This window comes from Entelurus aequoreus, linkage group LG22, assembly GCF_033978785.1.
Source record: "Entelurus aequoreus isolate RoL-2023_Sb linkage group LG22, RoL_Eaeq_v1.1, whole genome shotgun sequence".
NCBI lineage: Eukaryota > Metazoa > Chordata > Actinopteri > Syngnathiformes > Syngnathidae > Entelurus > Entelurus aequoreus.
Genome location: NC_084752.1, coordinates 40,934,770 through 40,958,774, shown reverse-complemented (window position 1 = coordinate 40,958,774; position 24,005 = coordinate 40,934,770). Strand labels below are relative to the sequence as shown.

Here is a 24,005-nt window from a genome sequence, read left to right as displayed (position 1 = left end):
CCCGAAAAGTGTCGTCACCCGGCAGCTAAGAATGAGGTTATGAGCACGCTGTGAAAGTAAACGTCAAGAACTCAGCCAACACGCCTTGTCTGCTATATTTATAATTAGACAGACAAGACATATACAGTGTGATTTTGTAACGTTTACAAGGAAAGAAAAACAAAAGTTAAAAAAGGGAGATGTCATATATATGTATGTGCTGCGGTTGCTGTAAGAACGTTGCGACAGCTGCCGTAAAGGAGGTGCGCTGCTAGCCTGGTTGCTATGTTTCCGGTTGGTGGTAAAAGTGTTGGTCATGTGTTTGTACCCTGCTAATATCTCTCAGTAAAGTGATTCATTGGATTATACCTTTTGTTTTGAACTTTATTACACCTTGGAGCGCTTTCTGCTTTCCCTATCTGCGGCTAATGACTGAGCTACGTGACGTAATTTCTTGTGATGTCTCAAGGGGCATTTCTGGTGGGGACGGGATTCGTTCCCAGCGATTCGAATAAAGAACCAACTCTTTTTCTTTACTATAGTGGTCTCGATAACGGGTACCGGTTCTCAAAAAGGGATTCGAGTCCGAGGACTCGGTTCTTTTCTTATCAAACAACCGGGAAAACCGGTTTCGAGTATCATCCCTACTTTCAAGGGGTATGTCACGTTTGAAAATATCCTGTAGAGCTTGGTTTATCTCTTTCCAATAGTCCTTTATGATGGAGCAGTCCCAGAAAACATGCTAGTGGTTTGCATTTACATTCCCACCATTTCTCCTGCAGGCAGGGGAGTTGTTATCATAGTGACACTTCTGAGAAGGTGTAATAAAAAATCTGATCAAACTTTTCCAGCCAAACTGGAAACAGCTGGTACAAGTCCATTGATATTTCCATATTATTGTCCATTCTTCCTCAGATATAGTTATCCCTCCTTCCTTCTCCCATTTTCTTTTAATATATGAAGTTGAATAGGATTTCATATTCAACAGACCCTTATACAAGCATGAAACAATTCTATCAATAATTTCTGAATTGTAGGCTTTTGTAAACAGTTCAATCAAACATATACTCGTCTTTGTGACACTTTTCACCTTCATATTAACAAAATGTCGCAACTGCAAATATCGCTAGAAGTCTTGGTTTTCTAATATATATGTTCTTTTAATAATTTCAAAACTAAGCATTTTTTATCTTTCATTACACTACATAAAGATTTTATACCCCTAGATATCCAGTCCTTAAATCTTGAGTCTAATTTATTAGGTGTAAACTCTGTATCATAGGCACACCATTTAAGAACTGCAATATCACTCTCGAGTTTGTATTCCTTTATGATCATTTTCCACACTTTGGGTCCATTTCACCCATGGGTTATCAGTGTTATTTATGTGGGTTTGTAAATTGCTATCCGCCAGGGTTGCTTGTATGGGGATGGAGGGCATTTCTTCTTCAATCATTTTCCATTGAGCAATGTATGATGGGTTGCACCAGCATATCACTGCTCTCATCTGGGCTGCAAAATAATAATATCGGAGGCAAGGTAAACCCCATCCTCCCTTTTGTTTGACCAATTGTAAAGTTTTGAGACGAACTCTTGGCCTTTTACTTTGCCATATATACCTTGATAGCATTTTGTCCCATTCATTGAATTGGTTTTGGTTAATCTCTATTGGCAGGGTTTGAAATAGGTACAGCAGTCTTGGCAGTACATTCATTTTAATGGAATCAATTCTAGAACTAAGGCTAAAAAAGGAATTAAGTTCCATCTTGCTATGTCATCTTTTATTTTTTTATGTATGGGTAGATAATTGTATTCTGATAATTTTGTTAGATCTTTTGACAAATTAATGCCCAGGTATTTAAAAGACTCTGTTTGCCATATCAGAGGGTAACTACTTCTGATTTCCCCTGGTGGGTTATAATTATATGAGAGTGGATGGGTTTTACCGATATTGATTTTATATCCTGATAGTTGACCATACAGTTCAAATGATTGCATTAATTTAGGGAGCGAGTATGTTTGGTGTCCGAGGTAGACCGAAATGTCATCCGCATAGCAGGCCAATTTATACTCTCTTCCTTTAATCATGATTTCCTTAATATCTTCATTTTGTCTGATAGACTGAGCTAATGGCTCCAGATATAATGCAAAGAGTAATGGTGACCATGCACCAGAGGTGGGACCAAGTCATTGTTTTGCAAGTCACAAGTAAGTCTCGAGTCTTTGCCCTCAAGTCTCGAGTCAAGTCCCGAGTCAAGACAGGCAAGTCCAGAGTCAAGTCCAAAGTCAAGTCCCAAGTCCTGCATTTTGAGTTTCGAGTCCTTTCAAATCCTTTTAACCACAGACTAATATATTTACACAGGTTGTATATGATTTTAAAACGCTCTATTTATTTATTACAACAAGTGCACTTGAAATTGCAGGAACAAAAATAGTGCTGACATTGCACTTCATAATAGCACTATTAAACAGTCATTTTAAACATTTAACTAATTCCTTTACAGAATAAACACATTTGAAAAAACAAGTGCAACTGTACTTATTTGCACAAAAGAGTTAACATTGTATTTCCATGGCATATTGCATTGTAACTAGTTCCACAGCAGTTTCTATCCTGTTCTTACCTCATCTCATTGATCTCATCTCATACTGTATGTGTGTTGATGTGTGCGTACACATGGAAAACATAACAAATACATGAACATAACAATGAACAGAGTTGTACTTTTTAGATGTCAGGGCCCTATGCAATATGTACACATATTTTTAACATAGTATACATTTTAACTGACCTTTATTTGACTATGTTTGTCTTTTTGTAGGTGGCTAAAATACGCGGTGCTGCTGACCGCCGTCTAACGTTACGTTACTGTGTGTGATACATTGACTAACGTAACGTTATGTGTAGGTACCTCATGCAACCCTGCTTAAAAATAATAATTTGACAAAAAGTATGAATAAGGTAGCGAACTGCAGTGGACGCAACAGATTGCCGTGTTTGCAATGACGTTATAACCATAGACATGTTATAAGTAGACGCAGCATTGGCTGCTGTGACGCGAGCAATTTTGCCGCCATCTTGAAGTGGTGATGAGGAGCCGGCGAGCAGCCTAAACTGACAGTTGACAGGTAGAAAACAAAGATGCTGTACATGCCGAACATTAACGTACATGCCGAACATTAACGTACTATTGGTTGTATTTTGTGAAAATAATATTAGCACAGAGTTGAGAAGGAGCAAAGATCTTCAATATTTGTATGTGAAAATCACAAATAAATCTTCTGGGGGAGGATGACGCCCCTACAGGGGTTTTGTTTACAAACTTTCAGCCCCACCTAAAACAAAATTCACCAGCCGCCTTTGATTATGATGCATTCTCATGTTAGGCAAAATATAAGACAATACTTTCTTAACAGTATAATTGTAACCAGGAATAAGTCTTCAAGTAACAATATTCAAATACTAACATTGTTGGGTAAGACAGAATTTGGTTTTATTCTGAATCCAGTGAAACAGATTGGTGGTTTTAGCTGATATAAAAACTCTCAGGTGTTTATATATGTTTATTTTTAAGTATTTGGCAGACGCTTTTATCCAAAGAGACATACATAAAAAATACATATAAAACAATCAGTGTAAACATGATCATTTAAGGGAAGAATGTAATACAAAATATCAATACAAAGTGTCAAGACAAAATAAACTGACTGCTGCTGCAGCAACAGAGATACAGTCTATAAGATATATAGATATCTAATGTATTCATACATTGTTTATGTAACATGTATATATAACCTCATCATATTGTTTCTTGAATTTAAAAATAGCTGACCGTTTTTTTCCCCCTTCTCTGGGATTATATTCCCAGTTTTGATCTCGGACGTCTGGTCACTTATAGCATATAAGAATATTCTATCACTGTTAAGCAAACTATGAATAATAAAACACGCCAAAACATGTGTCCTTTATCATAGCTACACATATGACAAAAAAGCGTGTGAAAATCAGTGGTATTCAGTGAGGTAAAATGAATTAAATGTGCTGACAGTTCATTGTTCCTGCCAAATGAATTTCACTGAGTGGAGCGGATCACCACTCCAAGATGGCGGCCCCACATCTCGTCAGCGCCAGTAGGCATTAGCGCTCGATGCTGCGTACCCTTATAAGATGTCGATGCTTATAGCGTTAGCAGTGAGTTTACAGCCTCACTGATTTAACTGCACAGCAAATAAAAGTTACGTTACTTAGAAAATAAACGTTAGTGCAACTTCAAATGTCGAACGAAGTTGGAAGATTAGTTTTTTGTTGACCAAGTCGTAGTTTTAATACCAGAACGAAACTATCTTTGGCGTAATTTTTCCTCACTGGCGCGTTGTTTGAGAGCAATTCTTCGTTGGTTGTCCTGCAATTTGATTGGATGAATGCTGTGGGATGAAAACAACGTGGATGTAATTTGATTGGCTGTTGGACTGACAGGCAGCACACACGCTGACAGGCAGCACACACGCTGATAGACACAGACGTACAAAATGGAAGATACGGAGCGCTCCTGAATAACTTTTTAATCTTTGGGTTTTGGGGAAAGTAGCAAGTCTTGTCAAGTCAAAAGGCTCAAGTCCAAGTAAAGTCACAAGTCATTGATGCTAAAGTCTAAGTCCAGTTGCAAGTCTCTTTACATTTTGTCAAGTCGAGTCTAAAGTCATCAAATTCATGACTCGAGTCCAAGTCATGTGACTCGAGTCCACACCTCTGCCATGCACATCCCTGTCTAGAGCCCCTTTCTAGGTTAAAACTGTTTGATAAGTATCCATTGACTTTAATCCTAGCAGTAGGATTGTTATATAGTGCCTGTATAGTTTTAATGATTGTATCGCGAAAGCCAAATTTATATAGAACTCTGTAAAGAAAATTCCAATTGACCGAATCAAAGGCCTTTTCACACTTATAACAATTGCTTCGATGTTTTTTCTTTGTATGTGATCCATAATATGTAGTGTCTTTCTTATATTGTCTTGTGTTTGGCGTTGATGTATAAAACCTGTTTGATCATTATGTATCAATATAGGTAAGAAATCTTCTAATTGTTTGGCCATAATGGAAGTAAATAGTTTATAATCTACATTGAGAACCGATATTGGCCTGTAAGATCCACATTCAATTCTATCCTTGCCTTCTTTTGGTATAGCTGAGATAATTGCCTCCCTCCAACTAAGTGGTGTTTGTGCCTTTTTTAAGACCCAATTCAATGTGGGGAGTAAAACAGGTATTAATTCTTTTTTAAATTCCTTATACCACTCAGCCGTGTAACCGTCTGATCCTGGCGATTTACTTAATTTAAGCCTACTAATTACAACTTTTAATTCATTTTCAGTTATATCTGCAGATATTGTTTGGTTTTGTTTTTCATCTAAAATAGGTAAATCCAGGGAGTTCAGGAAGCTGTCAATTTGGGTTATGCTCCTACTAGAGACCTCGGAGTATAAAGTTTCATAAAAATGTTCAAAGGCTTCCTGAATTTCGTTTGGTTTAGTTTTTATCTCTTTTGTTCTTGGATCCCCGATTTTATGAATTGTGTTTTCTGCTATCTTTTTTTTTAGTTTCCATGCCAATATTTTCATAGACTTAGAGCCACTTTCATAGTGTCTCTGTTTCAAAAACATTAGATTTTTTAAAATTTGTTGTGTGGCAAAACTGTTAATTTCATTCCTAGTATTTCTTATTTCCCTTAATGTATCTTGTTCCAAATGTAGTTTGTTTTCTTTCTAATTCTCTTAGTTTTTTTTAAGCCATTTGATTTTGTATTCTCATTTTTTTTCTTAAATGAATATATTGCTATAATTTTCCCTCTTATAACAGCCTTCAGGGTGTCCCATAACATGGGAGGCGACAACCTCTCCTGTGTCATTGAACTCCAAGAAAAGACTAATTTCAGATGTAATTTGTGTTTTAAATGATAGGTCATTCAGCAGACTTGAGTTTAGTTTTCATGTATTATTTTTTGCCCTCAGATTAAAGTCAATAGATAGGTATATAGGTGCATGGTCACTTAGATCTATCGTCCCAATTTCACAGGTACACATTCTATCTTTATCCTTTCCAAATGTTAGAAATAATCTATTCTTGTATAAAGACAATGCGGAGCAGAGAAATAAGTATAATCCCTTCTGTCTGGGAAAAAGTCTCGCCATATGTCAATTAAGCCTACTTCCTCAAAAAGTGTGTTTATTTTCTTATTAAGGGGTTTAACGTTATGTATTTTTATAGTAAATGAGTCCAATTTTGGCTGTAAATATATATTTAAATCCCCACCACAAATCAAAAGACCTTCGGTTTCCGTTACCATAATATTGGTGATTTTTTGGAAGTAATTAATATCACTCCCAGGGGGTGCATAGACATTCAATAAGGTGATTGGGTTCCCATCTATCTTTCCCTTTACTACAATAAATCTACCCTCCTTATCACCAAATTCCAGTACTTTTTCAAAATTTCGCTTTTTTGAGATGAGGATTGCAACTCCTCTCCTCTGTCCTAATTTATATGACGAAAAAAACAAATGAGTGAAGCCCATTCTCTTTAGTTTTACATGCTCCTTGTCAGTCAAATGGGTCTCCTGTAAATATACTATGTGGGCTTGTTCTGTCCTCACCTTCGATAATATTTTATTGCATTTAATTGGGTTCAATATCCCATTAACATTAAACGATACACATTTTACTTTGTCACTAACCATATGTATTTACTTGTAAGTGTACCAATAAAATATTCAAAATAAAACCTAGTAAGTCTACTCCCATAACGAAAACAACTGAAATAACATAAATAAAACAAAGCAAAATAACTAAAGAAAATTAAAAAAGAAAAGTGTAGTTCCAAGGCAGGTGTCTCTAATAGATGACCCTGAGTTAGGCTAGATAAAACGTCTAGCTGTGGGGGAAATCCTCTCCCAACTATGGGCTGAGGGCCCCCATCATGGCACTTGGTAGAAAGAGAAAAAAAATCTCTGTTCATTACATAGATACATCCCTCATTTGTATATATTCTCATCTAGCTGGGGTTATTATATAAACACAAATGTCTTGGAGTGAATTTAAAGTCACCTGTTTTGGTTCTGTTCATCTTACCAACACTTTAAGAAGTCAGTCAGAATTAACAGGTCCTCCGGAAAAGGCGATGATTATCTTCTGAAGGCTTGTAGTCTCTCCTTGATGCTTTTCTCTGGCTCCTCACCTGTCCCCTCCCGGCTCCTTCCTCCCATGGTCTCTCAGGTGGAGCGGGACAGCTGATCCAGCAGGCTCTCCCTCGGCGTAATCACGCTGATTGGCAGTTCTCTGTCCTTCATGTCTTTTGTCGCCTCCTTTGCTGTCCGGTACAGCTGCGTGCCGTCCTCATAGAACACTCGTAGTTTGGCCGGGTACGGAGTCTGGAAGTGAATATTTCTTTGCTTTAACACTCGCTTCGCTTCAGCATATTCTTTCCTCTTTTGCAGGACTGCTGGGGGGTAATCCTGGTCAAAGTATATTAGGCTCCCATTCAGAAAAATCTTCTTTCCCCATGCTTTGCGCAAGACCTCTTCTTTCATCCTGTAGTGGAGGAATTTGACTATTATTGACCGCGGCTTGTCTTCTCTGTCTCTGGCGGGTCTCAGCGCCAGCGCGCGGTGCGCCCTTTCGATGTCGAGTTGCGTAGTTGCGGGGATCTCCAACATGTCCCGCAGTAGTTTTTCCACAAAGTCTGGCATGTACGGTCCCTCGGCTCCTTCGGGAACATTGTATATCCTCAAGTTCTGGCGTTAGGATCTCCCTTCATAGTCGAGTAGTTTGTTTTCTTGCTGATGAATGACTTTTGTCATGTTGTTCAACACATACTCCACGTTTTGAATCCGGTCCTCCACCTTCTCAATTCGCTCCTCTGTGTCTGTTATTTGTTGTTTAATGTTGGTGAGCTCAGATTTAATATCGTTCAGCTGTTCTTTTATGTCTTTTCGGAAGTCCCGAATCTCCTCCAGAACTTGGACTAAACCTTTGGCGTCCGCCTCCTTTGAGCGAGGGTTAGCATTAGCACCGCCATCTTGTAGCTTTACAGGTGAGCTGTTCGGACACAGAGCTTCCCTGATTTACAGGCTCTGCAACAATATTTCCTCGATTTCCTCTGGTTTTCCCCATTCTTGCCCCTTTTGTTTGTTCAAAGATTATCTAAAAATGTGGCTTTTTACGGTCTAACGGGGCGAAATAACTTTTCTCACGGGGGAGATGTTACTCTAAGCTGCCATTCAGCTTGGTGACGTCACCGGAACTCCTCAGCCTCAGTTCTATGTTTTTTATGGGTACAGAAAATCCTGGAATGATCACTTAAGCCGCATACAGTAGTTCCACTTGTGGAGATCTTAGACGGGTCAGAAGTAACAACGAGGTCTATGAAGGTTTAAAAGGACTCACTCACCTTGGTAGTTTGCTTAATGAGCTAAGTGAGACAATGTTGGTGGCACAGCTTAGTGAAGGTTTTAAAAATGGGTGCATCCTTTCAGGACATATCTGTGTTCCAGTCCCCAAGAAGATGTAAACCTGTATCAACATGTTTACACAACCTCACACACTCACCAATTATATTTTACACTGTAATCAAATCTAATTAAAGTTATAATTTCACTTCCTGATTCTGACTTACATGCAACAATAAGTGAAAGTAAACATTTATTTTCAATAACCAAAGTAGTCAATCCAATCCAATCCACTTTATTTATACAAAACATTTAAACAACAATTTTTTAACGACTTTTAACCCCTGTTAAAAGTCGTGCTGCCGCGTTCTGGACTAACTGCAACCGGGAGAGAGCTTTTTGGCTAATGCCAGCATGAAGTGCATTGCAGTAGTCCGGGCCACTTGAAATAAAAGCATCTTCTTCTCCCCTAACAGGGGACGGCGTGGCGAAGTTGGGAGAGTGGCCGTGCCAGCAATCTGAGAGTTACTGGTTCAATCCCCACCTTCTACCATCCTAGTCACGTCCGTTGTGTCCTTGGGCAAGACACTTCACCCTTGCTCCTGATGGGTCCTGGTTAGCGCCTTGCATGGCAGCTCCCGCCATCAGTGTGTGAATGTGTGTGTGAATGGGTGAATGTGGAAATACTGTCAAAGCGCTTTGGGCTCCTTAAAAAAAGGGGTAGAAAAGCGCTATACAAGTACAACCATTTACCATTTTTACCATTTGTTCAAAAAGGTTAAAAGATAAAAACGGTTTTACCTTTACTAAAAGACGAAGATGATAAAAACACGATTTTAAAACGCCATTGACTTGTTTGTCAAGTTTAAAATCGCTGTCTATAGTGACGCCAAGACTGGTGACTTTGGGACGCACATCATTTTGCAATGGTCCCAAGTCAGTGAGGGCCGGACCAAAAACTGAAATTTCCGTTTTTCCCTCATTCATTATTAAAAAATTCTGGGCTAACCAAGCCTTGACGTGGCATAGACAGTTGAGAAGGGGTGTCAGGGGGCCATGGCCTTTTGAAATTGGCATATAAATTTGTCAGTCATCTGCATAAAAGTGATAGAACACTCCATGCCTCTTAAAAATCTCTCCAAGAGGGAGACTGTATAGTGAAAACAGGATGGGGCCTAAAATAGATCCCTGGGGGACACCACAGTAAAGCGGAGCAGAAGAAGAGGTGGCGTCCCCCAGCCTGACAGAGAAAGACCTCTCTGACAGGTAGGATCTGAACCACTCTAATGCAGTCCTCCTGACACCCACACAGTCTCTCAGGCGGTCTAAAAGAATTGTGTGGTCGACTGTGTCAAAGGCAGCTGTAAGATCTAAAAGCACTAAAATGGCAGAGCTGCCAGAATCAGACATTAAAAGCAAGTCATTAAAAACCTTTAAAAGTGCAGATTCAGTACTGTGCAAAGCTTTGTATCCAGACTGAAATGGATCTAAAGTGCTATTTTCATCTAAAAAATGCTGCAGTTGCGCCAAAACATATTTCTCCAAAATTTTTGACACAAAAGGTAATTTGGAAATGGGCCGATAATCTGACAAACTTGTAGGATCAAGACCTGTTTTTTTAATCAAAGGCTCGATGAGTCTTTTTTTGTACTCACTGTACCACTTTTTAATTAATTTTAGGACAAAAGGTGCTATTTCCTGTGTTTTTATTGGTTGTTTTGCTACACACTTTTAACACAACACACAAAAGAACACAAATACTCTCGTTGTGTTAACAGTGTCAGTCCAAAACTATTTATATTCTCTCTTTATCTCTTATCATTTATCTTATTTACTTATTTACCCAACAGACGTCCAGCAGCCCCCCCACATTAAAGAGGAAGAGGAGGATCCACAGCCCCCCCACATGAAAGAGGAAGAGGAGGGAGGGTGTCCTGTAGGGCAGGAGGAGGATGATGTCAGCAAGTTTCCACTGACTGTTGTCTCTGTGAAGACTGAAGAGCATGAAGACAAAGCACCTGAGTCCTCACAGCTTCATCACAGTCCAAGTAAGCACATATCATTTTATTCTCAGGGCATTCAATCCATCACAACTGGACTGTTCACTTTGTCTTAGAAGACTCATCCAAGTAGGCTTCATCACTTCATGCTCATACACTTCAAGTCTTAAATCTAATCATTGCAATTTAGAGGGGAACTGCACTTTTTGGGGGAATTTTTCTATCGTTCACAATCATTATAAAAGACACAACGGTGGATATATAAAAAATAAATAAAAAATCACATTCTAGCTAGGACTGGGCGATATGGCCTTTTATTAATATCTCTATATTTTTAAGCCATATTGCGATACACCATATATATGTGGATATGTTTAGGCCATGTCACGATACACCATATATATGTGGATATGTTTAGTCCATGTCACGATACACCATATATATGTGGATATGTTTAGGCCATGTCACGATACACCATATATATGTGGATATGTTTAGTCCATGTCACGATACACCATATATATGATAAATAATAAATAAATAAATATGTGGATATATTTAGTCCATGTCACGATACACCATATATATGTGGATATGTTTAGGCCATGTCACGATACACCATATATATCTGGATATTTTGCCTTAGCCTTGAATGAACACTTGATGCATATAATCACAGCAGTATGATGATTCTATGTGTCTACATTAGGGATGTCCCGATCCGATATTTGGATCGGATCGGCCACCGATATTTGCCAAAAAATGCGTATCCGCAAGGCATGGGAAAATGCCGATCCAGATCCAGTTTTTTTTTAAAAATTCCGGTCCGTGTTTTCCAACGCACCAATTTAAATAATACATTCCACTTTTCTGCTGCTCCCTAATTTCCGTTCCGCATTTGCCAGCACACCTTCAACACATCCACAGGTCTGTGTCCTAACCGTCCTAATCGGAAAGGGAGGCCGGTTCATGGTTCCGAAAGGCGAGCGGAAGTTACCGGTAAAAATGTCAGCTGTGTGGGATTATTTTACCCTACAAAACGAAAAAGATGAAGAGGTGGAGTGCAAAACATGCCACAATAAAGTCAAGCGTGGTGGTAAAGTTGTAAGACATTTTAATACAACAAATCTGATCAAGCATTTAGCGAAATCCCACCGTAAAGAATATGAAGAATTTCTAAAGAAAACTGACTAAAGAAAAAGAAAGGTCCTACCCAACTAACTCTGACAGAAACGTTGGCGAAGCGTGACATACTCCCACTGAACAGTGCTAAAGCCCAGGGGATAACTAGTCATTGCCGAGGAAATAATTCTGGATGATGAGCCGTTATCTCTCGTGAGTAAAGTGGGCTTTCGACGCCTCCGCCACAGCAGCCGATGTTATCCCATCTGTCCGTGTCCTGACACGCTTTCTAGACAGTGAGAGCGAAGAACACCGAGGGATTCAAACCATGAAGGCAACCTTACTCGATGCGGTGCACACACGTTTTGACCATGTGGAAACTGAACCCCTCTATGCCGTGGCAACAATGCTAGATCCACGCTACAAAGACAAGTAAGTGCTTTATAATTATTTGAGCATGTTATAAGCTTCAGTACTATATTGAAAATATTTTACTCTACAGCTGGCATTTATTTCTTTGTCAGTATTTCAGTAGCCTAATGTTTCATAGATATAAGGTGATGGGAATGTATTATTATTGTTATTATTATTATAATATTATTTATTATTATTGTTATTATTCTTATTTTCCTTCAGTTATATGATGGGTGAGGAAATGAATGTCACTGTTGATCATTTGTGATCTATTTTGTGTGTTACTTGTTGTCATTGAACATGAATATGTGGAGACTGGCTGAAACAATATAAAATAATTGATATATCTTTATTACATTTGATCCAAATGTTAAGGTTCTTCACTAATGCTACCAACCTGGATCAGGCAAAGGAGGCACTAAAGGTAGAGGTGATGAAAATGGAACAAGAACTGAAGACCACGCCCTCTGGAGAAGGTGTGGCTGAGGCTGAGACAGCAAGGCCAACACCAGGAATGGAGGCTGGAAGTTCAACCAGCAGCCTCGGCAGCTACTTTGACGAGATACTGGAGGAGAGCTGCACAGCAGCTCCATCTGAGCAGCAGATCACCCCAGGGGCAGTGTTTCAGCTGGAGAGCTACCTCAGTGAGCCTCCAGCTGGGCGTTAGAGCAATCCTTTTCATTACTGGAGAGACAATCAGTCTCGACTACCCGCCCTGGCAGCAACAGCAGCCAAGTTCCTCAGTGCTCCTTGAACCAGTGTTGAGAGTGAGAGGATTTTTAGCACAGCCTCACTCATCATTGATGAACACAGGAGCAGGCTGACACCTGAGCATCTTGAAGTGCTCGTCTTTGTTAGAAAGAATCTCCCCATTATGCTCAGACTGCAGTCTGGGGGGGGGGGGGGGGGGGGGGGGCAAACAATTGAAGGGATTGTGTAGATCTTTTTTCTTTTAAGTTTACACTTGTTCAAGAGCAAGTATTGATGCTGAGTTATAGACATTTTATCCCACTCAGGTTGTGTGTTTTGCTTTTTTTAATAATGTTTACAGCATTATTTGCACTTTATACTGTTCAATGATGCCATTTCTGTTTGTCATGTATAATTGTGTCTATTTTGTGTTTATCCTTGAATAAACATGTCAGTTTCTTGTTACCAACCATTATTCAAACTCACCTAATTCAGCTGGCTAGTTTTTATCAAGAGTACTAAAACCCTTTTCAACATGAATCACAACTAAGTAGGCTAAATAACTTTAAACTTTAATACATGCTCGGATAGGCCAGTATCGGTATCAGATCGGAAGTGCAAAAACATCTGTATCGGATCAGAAGTGCAAAAACCTGGCTCGGGACATCCCTAGTCTACATTAAAACATTGTTCTTCATACTGCATTAATATATGCTACTTTTAAACTTTCATACAGAGAGGGAAGTCACAACTAAGTCAATTTAGCAAAAGTGTATTTATTAAACAGTTATTAAGCAGTGACACAAACATTCATGTCATTTCAAAACAGAAAGTGCAAGATTGTCAGAGACATTTTAAAACAAGCTATTAGTGCACTTTTGTGCATGATGTCACTAAGATGACATATCAAAACAACACTAAATTAAAGTGCGCTTTTTGTACAGAACGCCACTACAATAGTTTAAAACAAATAAAGTGCACTTTTGTGCATGATGTCACACAAGATATTTCAATAAGTGTCAAATAAAAATGAGCTGCATAATAGGAAATCAAATAGTGTATGTCCTTCACTATGTGGTAGGTTCCTGCGGACGTTATCTCCTTCTGTTGTTGACTATTTGTTTCATACGTTGTTGATCTGGAAATGGTTGCTTGGGCATTTTGTGGGTGTGGCACCGAACGGAGATGTTGACGTGCAGAGTTTCAAGCACTCCTCATTCTCTAGCGGGTGACTTTTCAAATGATGCTACACATTAGTAGTGCTACTACTTTTTGTAGCAACGCTTTTGCAGCATACTTGTTCACCATCTACCCGCTTGAAGCCAAACCACCGCCAGATGATGGACTCACTGCTGTTTGTCTTGGGAATTAATTATTCCTTCATTTGTTACCAGATTCCCTTCTTTCTCTCGTATTACCACTAGCACCACAGCTAACGTTACCATGCCACTACCTGTCTGCTCCGTGAGAGTGTATGACGTTGCACACGTGACAGTATGTGACGTATATAAGAAGGTGCACTTGTTTTATGTCTCTGTGAGAAGGAGAGACAAGAAAGTGAGAAGAGCCTGTAGTGTAATGCCTGCAGCTAAAAGCAACTGCGTGAGAACATATACTCCAATATCACCATATAGTCCATTTCTATATCGCACAGAGACAAACCCACGATATTTCGAGTATATTCGATATCGCGCCCAGACCTAATTCTAACTCATAAATGTAAATAAAAGTCCACTTGCAATGGAGCCAATGGGAGGTCCTCTATAACCATCCAAAATACACCAACAATACTCCATTTGCATTTTGTGGCTTGAATAGCAAGCAAGTATTAGTGATATTGTTATAAGTGCTAACGCAGACAAACTATTTATAGCTTGTGTGTCTATGTTGACATCACCGGCTGGTGAGCTTCTTCCTCACCTTGGTGCTGTGAAAGATTATTCCAGATCATGAATCGCGCCTTTCACCTGGATAGTAGAAGGATGAGGACGTACTCTCACAAGTTGGTACCATTTGACAGCCAATTTAGACCCGGCAATGGCAAACGACACGAAAAGACGCTTGGCTTCACCCCCCTTTTCCGTGCGAGGATTATGAATTGTTCTTTATCTAAACGAGAATATAACAACATTCTATCAGTCTGCGTCATAGTGACAACAGACCTTGTATAGTAAGTGATGTTTTATTATGTTTGTTGGCTCTTATGAAGTCTGCATTGTAGAGCTGCAGCTATCGAATATTTTAGTAATCGAGTATTCTATAAGAAATCCCGATCGATTAATCGAGTAATTGATTAAATCATATTTTTGCTTAAAAACAAGATATGTTTTTTCCTGTCCAGCTTCTCAGGCAAATCATATAGTTGATGTAGATGCCTATATCGGCTGTACAAATTTACTTTACAAAAGAGAAGTGTGGGATACTTCTCTTGTTGCCTTATTTGTATTTTGACTTTATTAAATGGATTTATCTTATTATTTGGTGCAGCTGCAGTTCCATGATTGACTTAGTAGTTGTGTCATCGGATTTGCGGCCTCATGTTTTGGACACTCGGGTGAAGAGAGGGGCGGAGCTTTCTACCGATCACCACATGGTGGTGAGCTGGCTCCGATGGAGGGGGAGGATGCAGACGGACCTGGCAGGCCCAAACGCATTGTGAGGGTCTGCTGGGAACGTCCAGCAGAGTCTCCTGTCAGAGAGAGTTTCAATTCCCACCTCCGGAAGAACTTTGAACATGTCACGAGGGAGGCACTGGATATTGAGTCCGAGTGGACCATGTTCCGTGCTTCTATTGTCGAGGCGGCTGATTGGAGCTGTGGCCTCAAGGTGGTTGGTGCCTGTCGTGGCGGTAATGCTAGAACCCGCTGGTGGACACCAGCAGTGAGGGATGCCGTCAAGCTGAAGAAAGAGTCCTATCGGGTCCTTTTGGCTCATGGGACTCCAGGGGCAGCGGACAGGTACCGACAGGCCGAGCGAAGTGCGGCTTCAGCGGTCGCGGAGGCAAAAACTCGGACATGGGAGGAGTTTGGGGAAGCCATGGAAAACGACTTCCGGACGGCTTCGAAGCGATTCTGGTCCACCATCCGCCGTTCAGAGAGGGGGGGGGGGGGTGAAGCAGTGCACTGTCAACGCCGTGTATGGTGAGGATGGTGTGCTGCTGACCTCTAGTGCGGCTGCTGTGGATCGGTGGAGGGAATACTTCGAAGACCTCCTCAATCCCACCAACACATCTTCCTATGAGGAAGCAGTGCCTGGGGAATCTGTGGTGGGCTCTCCTATTTCTGTGGCTTAGGTTGCCGAGGTAGTTAAAAAGCTCCTCTGTGGCAAGGCCCCGGGGGTGGATGAGATCCGCCCAGAGTTCCTTAAGGCTCTGGATGCTGTGGGGCTGTCTTGGTTGACAAGACTCTGCAACATCGCATGGACATCGGGGCGGTACCTCTGGATTGGCAGACCGGGGTAGTGGTTCCTCTCTTTAAGAAGGGGAACCGGAGGGTGTGTTCCAACTATCGTGGGATCACACTCCTCAGCCTTCCCGGTAAGGTCTATTCAGGTGTACTGGAGAGGAGGCTACTCCGGATAGTTGAACCTCGGATTCCGGAGGAACAGTGTGGTTTTTGTCCTGGTCGTGGAATGGTAGACCAGCTCTATACTCTTGGCAGGGTCCTTGAGGGTGCATGGGAGTTTACCCAACCAGTCTACATGTGCTTTGTGGACTTGGAGAAGGCATTCCACCGTGTCCCCCGGGAAGTCCTGTGGGGAGTGCTCAGAGAGTATGGGGTATCGGACTGTCTGATTGTGGCGGCCCGCTCCCTGTATGATCAGTGTCAGAGCTTGGTCCGCATTGCCGGCAGTAAGTCGGACACATTTCCAGTGAGGATTGGACTCCGCCAAGGCTGCCCTTTGTCACCGATTCTGTTCATAACTTTTATGGGCAGAATTTCTAGGCGCAGTCAGGGCATTGAGGGGATCCGGTTTGGCGGCTGCAGGATTAGGTCTCTGCTTTTTGCAGATGATGTGGTCCTGATGGCTTCAACTGGCCAGGATCTTCAGCTCTCACTGGATCGGTTCGCAGCTGAGTGTGAAGCGACTGGGATGAGAATCAGCACCTCCAAGTCCGAGTCCATGGTTCTCGCCCGGGAAAGGGTGGAGTTACATCTCCAGGTTGGGGAGGAGATCTTGCCCCAAGTGGAGGAGTTCAAGTACCTAGGAGTCTTGCTCACGAGTGGGGGAAGAGTGGATCGTGAGATCGACAGGTGGCTCGGTGCGGCGTCTTCAGTAATGCGGACGCTGTATCGATCCGTTGTGGTGAAGAAGGAGCTGAGCCGGAAGGCAAAGCTCTGAATTTACCGGTCGATCTACGTTCCCATCCTCACCTATGGTCATGAACTTTGGTTTATGACCGAAAGGACAAGATCACGGGTACAAGCGGCCGAAAGGAGTTTCCTCCGCCGGATGGATGGATATTTTTGCTTTAAAAAAATATATATATATTTTGTCCGGTCCAGCTTCTCAGGCAAACCATATAGTTGATGGAGATGCCGATATCGTCTGTACAAATTTACTTTACAAAAGAGAAGTGTGGGATACTTCTCTTGTTGCCTTATTTGTATTTTGACTTGATTAAATTGATTTATATTATCATTTGGTGCAGCCTGGCCGGAGCAATATTTTTGCTTAATTAAGGTTTAATTATACATGTTGTGCCCTCTATTATTGCGTTTGTCCTAATTGTCTTTTATTTCCTAAACACCTGTTTTCCTTATTGAAGGCTGACCTGCAGAGCTAAAATGCAAGCCAATTTGTGTGTGCTAATAAAAACAGGTGCGCTCACAGCCCTATGTGCTGTGTGGTGTGATCACATAAAAAAGTAATTGTCTCTCATGCGTTTTTGATTATTATTATACGGTGCTGTTTAAATGGTGGTTTCTCCACACAAATCCGCTAAGCTGTTTTCAACCTGCGAACAATATAAAAAAGACAAACCACTTAATAATGACGACAACAGTTTTACATTTTAAGAATGCTATACAGTTCATTGCATTCTTTGCATGCATAATAGTAATCAATGTTCATTTTGCCATCATACCATGTTTGAGATGAAAACACACATATATATATATATATATATATATATATATATATATATATATATATATATATATATATATATATATATATACAATTTTTTCAAAATTAATATGAGAAAGTTAAAATAAAACTATATTCTTAGCATCAAAAATAAAACAACAATAGTAATCAATGTTCATTTTGCCATCATACCATGTTTGAGATGAAAACACACACATACTGCATTTGAAATGTGAAACCAGTGGTGAGTCACCACCGAGCAAAAACCACACATGCTCAGAAAAGTAGCGTCAGATTTACTGCCCGTCCGAGCATCCACTGGCAGAAATGTAGATCGATGCCTAAGCTATAGAGATTATAGTGGGCGGAAGTGCAAGATATCAAAGTAGCATGTGGTTGCATGACTTGAATAACCCGAATAAGAAAAAAAAACAGGATGGCTCTGAATAAAATAATTTGGTTTATGCCCTTAAAGTCTTCCTGTGTCCAAAGACTTATTTTCTGTAAACAATCACAAAATCATCAAAATATATATAATACAAACAATTGATCAAACCACTGTATCGACCTTATACTGATATTATACTTGGTATTGTTACTGTAAATTTTTATATCGATCAGACCACATTTTTTTAAATTTAAGAGGGTTTCTGTGGGTTATTAAAAAGCATTACAGGCATTTAATGGACTTTGCATAAATTAAGGCCTTAAAGGGTATTAAAAAGCATTAAATACGATGTCCAGAGGCATTAAAATATTCATGTAATCGTAGGCCGGGACTGATATAAATGAAAATAAACCTAATAACTCAATTCTTGCTGTCATCAATAAATTGCTTTGTCCGTGTGTTTCCTTCTTGGTCTCTGGATTTTAAACTGGACTAAGAGGTTTCACTCTGTGCATGGCTCTCAGCACCTGAGCATGTTAATTCCACAGCAGATTTACATGAACAAAGTGAGCCTCTTGTCAGTTATTCACAACCTTTGGTTCGGCTACTTGCAATTCTCCTCCACACATTTTCCTAGTGTTGGCGACACTCACTTTAATGTTAGAGATGGCCATTTTAATACAACGCTGAAGTACAGGCCCCCATATAGCTGACCGGGATATGCATGTTATATGATTCTTTAATTTTGGGCCTTTTAGAATCAGCATGTCTTCGTCCATTTGTGTCAAGGAGGTGAAATTAGGTCTGAAAACCTTTGACAAGTGGACTTCATGTCCATTAGGTATTTTCAAAGTGTAGAATACCATCCACCTTAAACAGAATATTCTACTTTGAAAGTAAACTGGATCATTTATTTTGTGTATATGCATGACTTCTTGTCCCACACGAGCAGATTTTAGCTCAATTGAATCGCCTTGTTGTGTCGACCACTAAATATAGAAGCCAGGTGGTGGAAACTGACACACTGACTTGAAAACAAAAAATGGAACGAGTCTGTCACCGTGGCGCCGCCGTTCCACATCCAGTGGAAATCCCCGGTTACACTTACAAACGTTGCTTGGCGAGATAAATGAAGAAACCATACTTCGGGTTTATGGCACGTCGCAAAAGGAAATGCACTTTCAACCCACTGCACTCGCAGTGAGCGAACTCGACCACAAGATAGCGCCATAGCAGAGCTAACAATACGGAATACAGATTTACACTGTAAACGACCTAATCTTTTCTCCAAGTTTATACATCATACCTCAGGCAGAAGGGAATTTATGGCAAGACAGATTTTAGGCCATATTGCCCACCCCTCGTAAAAAGTGGTCTTCTTTTCCTGTGAATAATGTTGTAAACAGCAGTGTGTTTGTTTTCAGGCCAATTCGTACATTAACTTGTTATTTGAAGTACATGTAAACTTACTGAATGCCTCATGTGACTGAGCAAATCTGGACATTTTTCAAGCATGTTTGTCATTTTGTGTCCTGCAGATGTCTGTAAAGAACAACTTCTGCCTGAAAAACAGGAGAGTAGCTTCAGGATGTTGGAGGATCCACCAAAGAGGAAGAATGAGAATCCACCAAAGAGGAAGACCAGGCACCACGGACCCTCTGGTGTATTCTTTTCCTCTTTGACACAGACCCTTCCCTGTAAAAAAGAAGAGGAAGACTCACTGACCCCCCACATTAAAGAGGAAGAGGAGGAAAACAGCATCAGTCAGGAGGGAGATCATATTGAAGGACTGGTGGAGTTCCCAGTGACTGGTGTGCCTGTGAAGAGTGAAGATGATGAGGTCAAAGGTGAGAGTGAGGAGAAGAGAGAGGCGGAGCCTCCAAGCAGCAGCTCAACACAACACATGACAACAGAAGGTGATGGAGACCACTGTGGAGGATCACAAGCAGACAAGATGTTAGCTCCACTATCAGATAGTGAGGACACAACGTCACACTCTCCTGACACTGATGATGAACACTCTAAAGATGATAAGACATGTCACACTGACAACACTCACTTCAAATGTTCTCACTGTCACAAAACTTTTAAATACCATAGTTCTCTGAAAACAAACACAAGAAGACACACTGGAGAAAAAACGTTTATCTGTTCAATCTGTAGTAAAGGTTTTGTAGAAAGTCACAAATTGAAAGTACACAGGAAAACACACACTGGTGAAAAACCTTTTTCTTGTTCAATCTGTGGTAAAGGTTATACACAGAGTCAAAATTTGAAAAAACACATGAGAACACACACTGGTGAAACACCTTTTTCTTGTTCAATCTGTGGTAAAGGTTTTACACAAAGTCAATATTTGAAAATACACATGAGAGCACACACTGGTGAAAAACCTTTTTCTTGTTCAATCTGTGGTAAAGGTTATACACAGAGTCAATATTTGAAAAAACACATGAGAACACACACTGGTGAAACACCTTTTTCTTGTTCAATCTGTGGTAAAGGTTTTACACTAGGTCAAGATTTGAAAGTACACATGAGAACACACACTGGTGAAACACCTTTTTCCTGTTCAACCTGTGGTAAAGGTTTTACACAAAGTCAAGTTTTGAAAAGACACATGAGAGCACACACTGGTGAAAAACCCTTTTCCTGTTCAACCTGTGGTAAAGGTTTTACACAAAGTCATAATGTGAAAGTACACATGAGAACACACACTGGTGAAAAACCTTTTTCCTGTTCAACCTGTGGTAAAGGTTTTATACGAAGTCAAGATTTGAAAGTACACATGAGAACACACACTGGTGAAAAACCTTTTTCCTGTTCAATCTGTGGTAAAGGTTTTACAGGAAGTCAATATTTGAAAGTACACATGAGAGCACACACTGGTGAAAAACCTTTTACTTGTTCAATCTGTGGTAAAAGTTTTACACGAAGTCAACATTTGAAAGTACACATGAAAACACACACTGGTGAAAAACCTTTTACTTGTTCAATCTGTGGTAAAAGTTTTACACAAAGTCAAAATTTGAAAGTACACATGAGAGCACACACTGGTGAAACACCTTTTTCTTGTTCAATCTGTGGTAAAGGTTTTACACAAAGTCAAGATTTGAAAGTACACATGAGAACACACACTGGTGAAAAACCCTTTTCCTGTTCAAACTGTGGTAAAGGTTTTACACGAAGTCACTGTTTGAAAGTACACATGAGAAGACACACTGGAGAAAAACCTTTTTCCTGTTCAATCTGTGGTAAAGGTTTTACACTTAGGCAATCTTTGAAAACACACATGAGAACACACGCTGGTAAAACAACTTTTTCCTGTTCAACCTGTGGTAAAGGTTATACACAAAGTAACAATTTGAAAGTACACATGAGAACACACACTGGTGTAAACCCTTTTTCCTGTTCAACCTGTGGTAAAGGTTTTAAACAAAGTCAAGATTTGAAAGTACACATGAGAACACACACTGGTGAAAACCCCTTTTCCTGTTCAACCTGTGCTAAAGGTTTTAAACAAAGTCAAGATTTGAAAGTACACATGAGAACACACACTGGTGAAAAACCTTTTTCCTGTTCAACCTGTGGTAAAGGTTTTACACAAAGTCAACATTTGAAAGTACACATGAGAACACACACTGGTGTAAAACCATTTTCCTGTTCAACCTGTGGTAAAGGTTTTACACAAAGTCAACATATGAAAGCACACATGAGAACACACACTGGTGTAAAACCTTTTTCCTGTTCAACCTGTGGTAAAGGTTTTACACAAAGACAACATATGAAAGCACACATGAGAGCGCACACAGGAGAGAAAGTGTTGAGTTGCAGTGTGTGTGGTGAAAGATTCTCTTATAAGTACCAGTGTAAGAAACACAAGTGTGCTGGTGAGAACAGCAGCAGCAAATGAAACTGCAGGATTTGAAATAAACTGTCAAGACTTTAATGTTGACTTTGCCGTCAAGGGACGGCGTGGCGAAGTTGGGAGAGTGGCCGTGCCAGCAATCTGAGGGTTACTGGTTCAATCCCCACCTTCTACCATCCTAGTCACGTCCGTTGTGTCCTTGGGCAAGACACTTCACCCTTGCTCCTGATGGGTCCTGGTTAGCGCCTTGCATGGCAGCTCCCACCATCAGTGTGTGAATGTGTGTGTGAATGGGTGAATGTGGAAATACTGTCAAAGCGCTTTGGGCTCCTTTAAAAAGGGGTAGAAAAGCGCTATACAAGTACAACCATTTATTTATTTTACTTTCTAACATCAGCACATATAACATGTGTGACATTGTTGTTTGTGTAACTATCTTTTTAATATGCTACTACATTTATAGATTAGATGGTTTGAAATATGGAAATATTACATATTTGTATTTCTAATTGTTAATAATCCCATAGATTAGCCCCTATTTATAACATACATATTTACTGGTTCACATCTGAAACATCTTATTATCATATTATTATTTACTTTATACATCATTTGAACACTTGTCTTTTATACCATTTTAAAATGTGTGACTTTATGAATTATTTGTTGGGTCTCTATAATCCATTTTAGTAATGATCTTTATTACTCTTTTTTTGTGATATGATGATTGTGTTGTGATTGTTTTATATGTATGTCCCCAGACCTTTATGCAATATAAAAGTGAGAGAAAATGGCTGAATTGTTTGTGGAAGGATGTTTTATTTTATTTTTTTACAAATTTACATTCGTGGATTAAACAAAGATTCCCATTATTGGGTTTTAAACATTTTTAATGTACAGTTTCTTTTTAAACATCCCCAACACAACATCAATATCAATCAAAGTTCGGAGTGTCAGGCAAAAGCCAATATTGTACATCATCCCACAGACATTTACTTTGCATACTGTAGGAGCCAAATGTCCTTATTTGTTTATATTGTTTTTATTTTGTTTTCTCTAATTGATTGCTGGCCTCTGTTCATGCTGAAATTCTTTTTCGGCAGATTGCTCCGCCCACTTCCTCTTGAGAACCAGGAAGTGTTGACAGGGATGGGACTGTTGCTCTGGTGCGGTTGCCATGGTACCATCATTTAATTGGGTTCAGGTGGGAGCACTCGGGGGCGGGGGGCGATTGCATGGAGGACACAAACAGTTTTCGGCCGTGTGTGCCGTGACAATGTTCCATTCAAGGTCAGCATACATTATGTTCTATAGCCTACATTTCATTTCATTTGCATAGCTTAAAATAAAGGGATTGTCATATCCAAACATATTTACACAGTACTGGACATTCAATCATTTGCACGCGTCAAACTAGTCAACACAGTCGCCCTCAGTATCAGCTTAAAGGTAAAGGCTGTACAACTACCATAACTCCACCTGTACTACTACCATAAGTCAATTTAAAGGCCTACTGAAATGACATTTTTTTTATTTAAACGGGGATAGCAGATCCATTCTATGTGTCATACTTGATCATTTTGCGATATTGCCATATTTTTGCTGAAAGGATTTAGTAGAGAACATCGACGATAAAGTTCGCAACTTTTGGTCGCTGATAAAAAAAAAGCCTTGCCTGTACCGGAAGTAGCGTGACGTCACAAGTTGAAAGGCTCCTCACATTTCCACATTGTTTACCCCAGCAGCGAGAGAGATTCGGACCGAGAAAGCGACGATTACCCCATTAATTTGAGCCAGGATGAAATATTCGTGGATGAGGAACATGAGAGTGAAGGACTAGAGTGCAGTGCAGGACTTTCTTTTTTCGCTCTGACCGTAACTTAGGTACAAGGTCTCATTGGATTCCACACTTTGTCCTTTTTCTATTGTGGATCACGGATTTGTATTTTAAACCACCTCGGATACTATATCCTCTTGAAAATGAGAGTCGAGAACGCAAAATGGACATTTACAGT

At 40.1% G+C, this 24,005-nt stretch overlaps 1 protein-coding gene across 5 annotated transcripts in view; it reads left to right on the top strand.

Annotated features, from left to right (window-relative positions):
* The window catches only part of LOC133639727 (oocyte zinc finger protein XlCOF6-like), a 30,667-nt gene extending 7,332 nt beyond the window's left edge, over positions 1–23,335 (top strand). For 2 of the 5 annotated variants that reach the window (XM_062033286.1, XM_062033287.1), the window contains exons 4-5: positions 10,271–10,468; positions 19,661–23,335. In XM_062033286.1, coding sequence (XP_061889270.1) covers positions 10,271–10,468; positions 19,661–22,035 — 2,573 coding nt within the window. In that variant the 3' untranslated portion in view covers positions 22,036–23,335. The remainder of the gene's footprint in view (positions 1–10,270; positions 10,469–19,660) is intronic. The other 3 variants (XM_062033289.1, XM_062033290.1, XM_062033288.1) reach the window with 3 other exon arrangements.
* Positions 23,336–24,005: the final 670 nt, after the last annotated feature.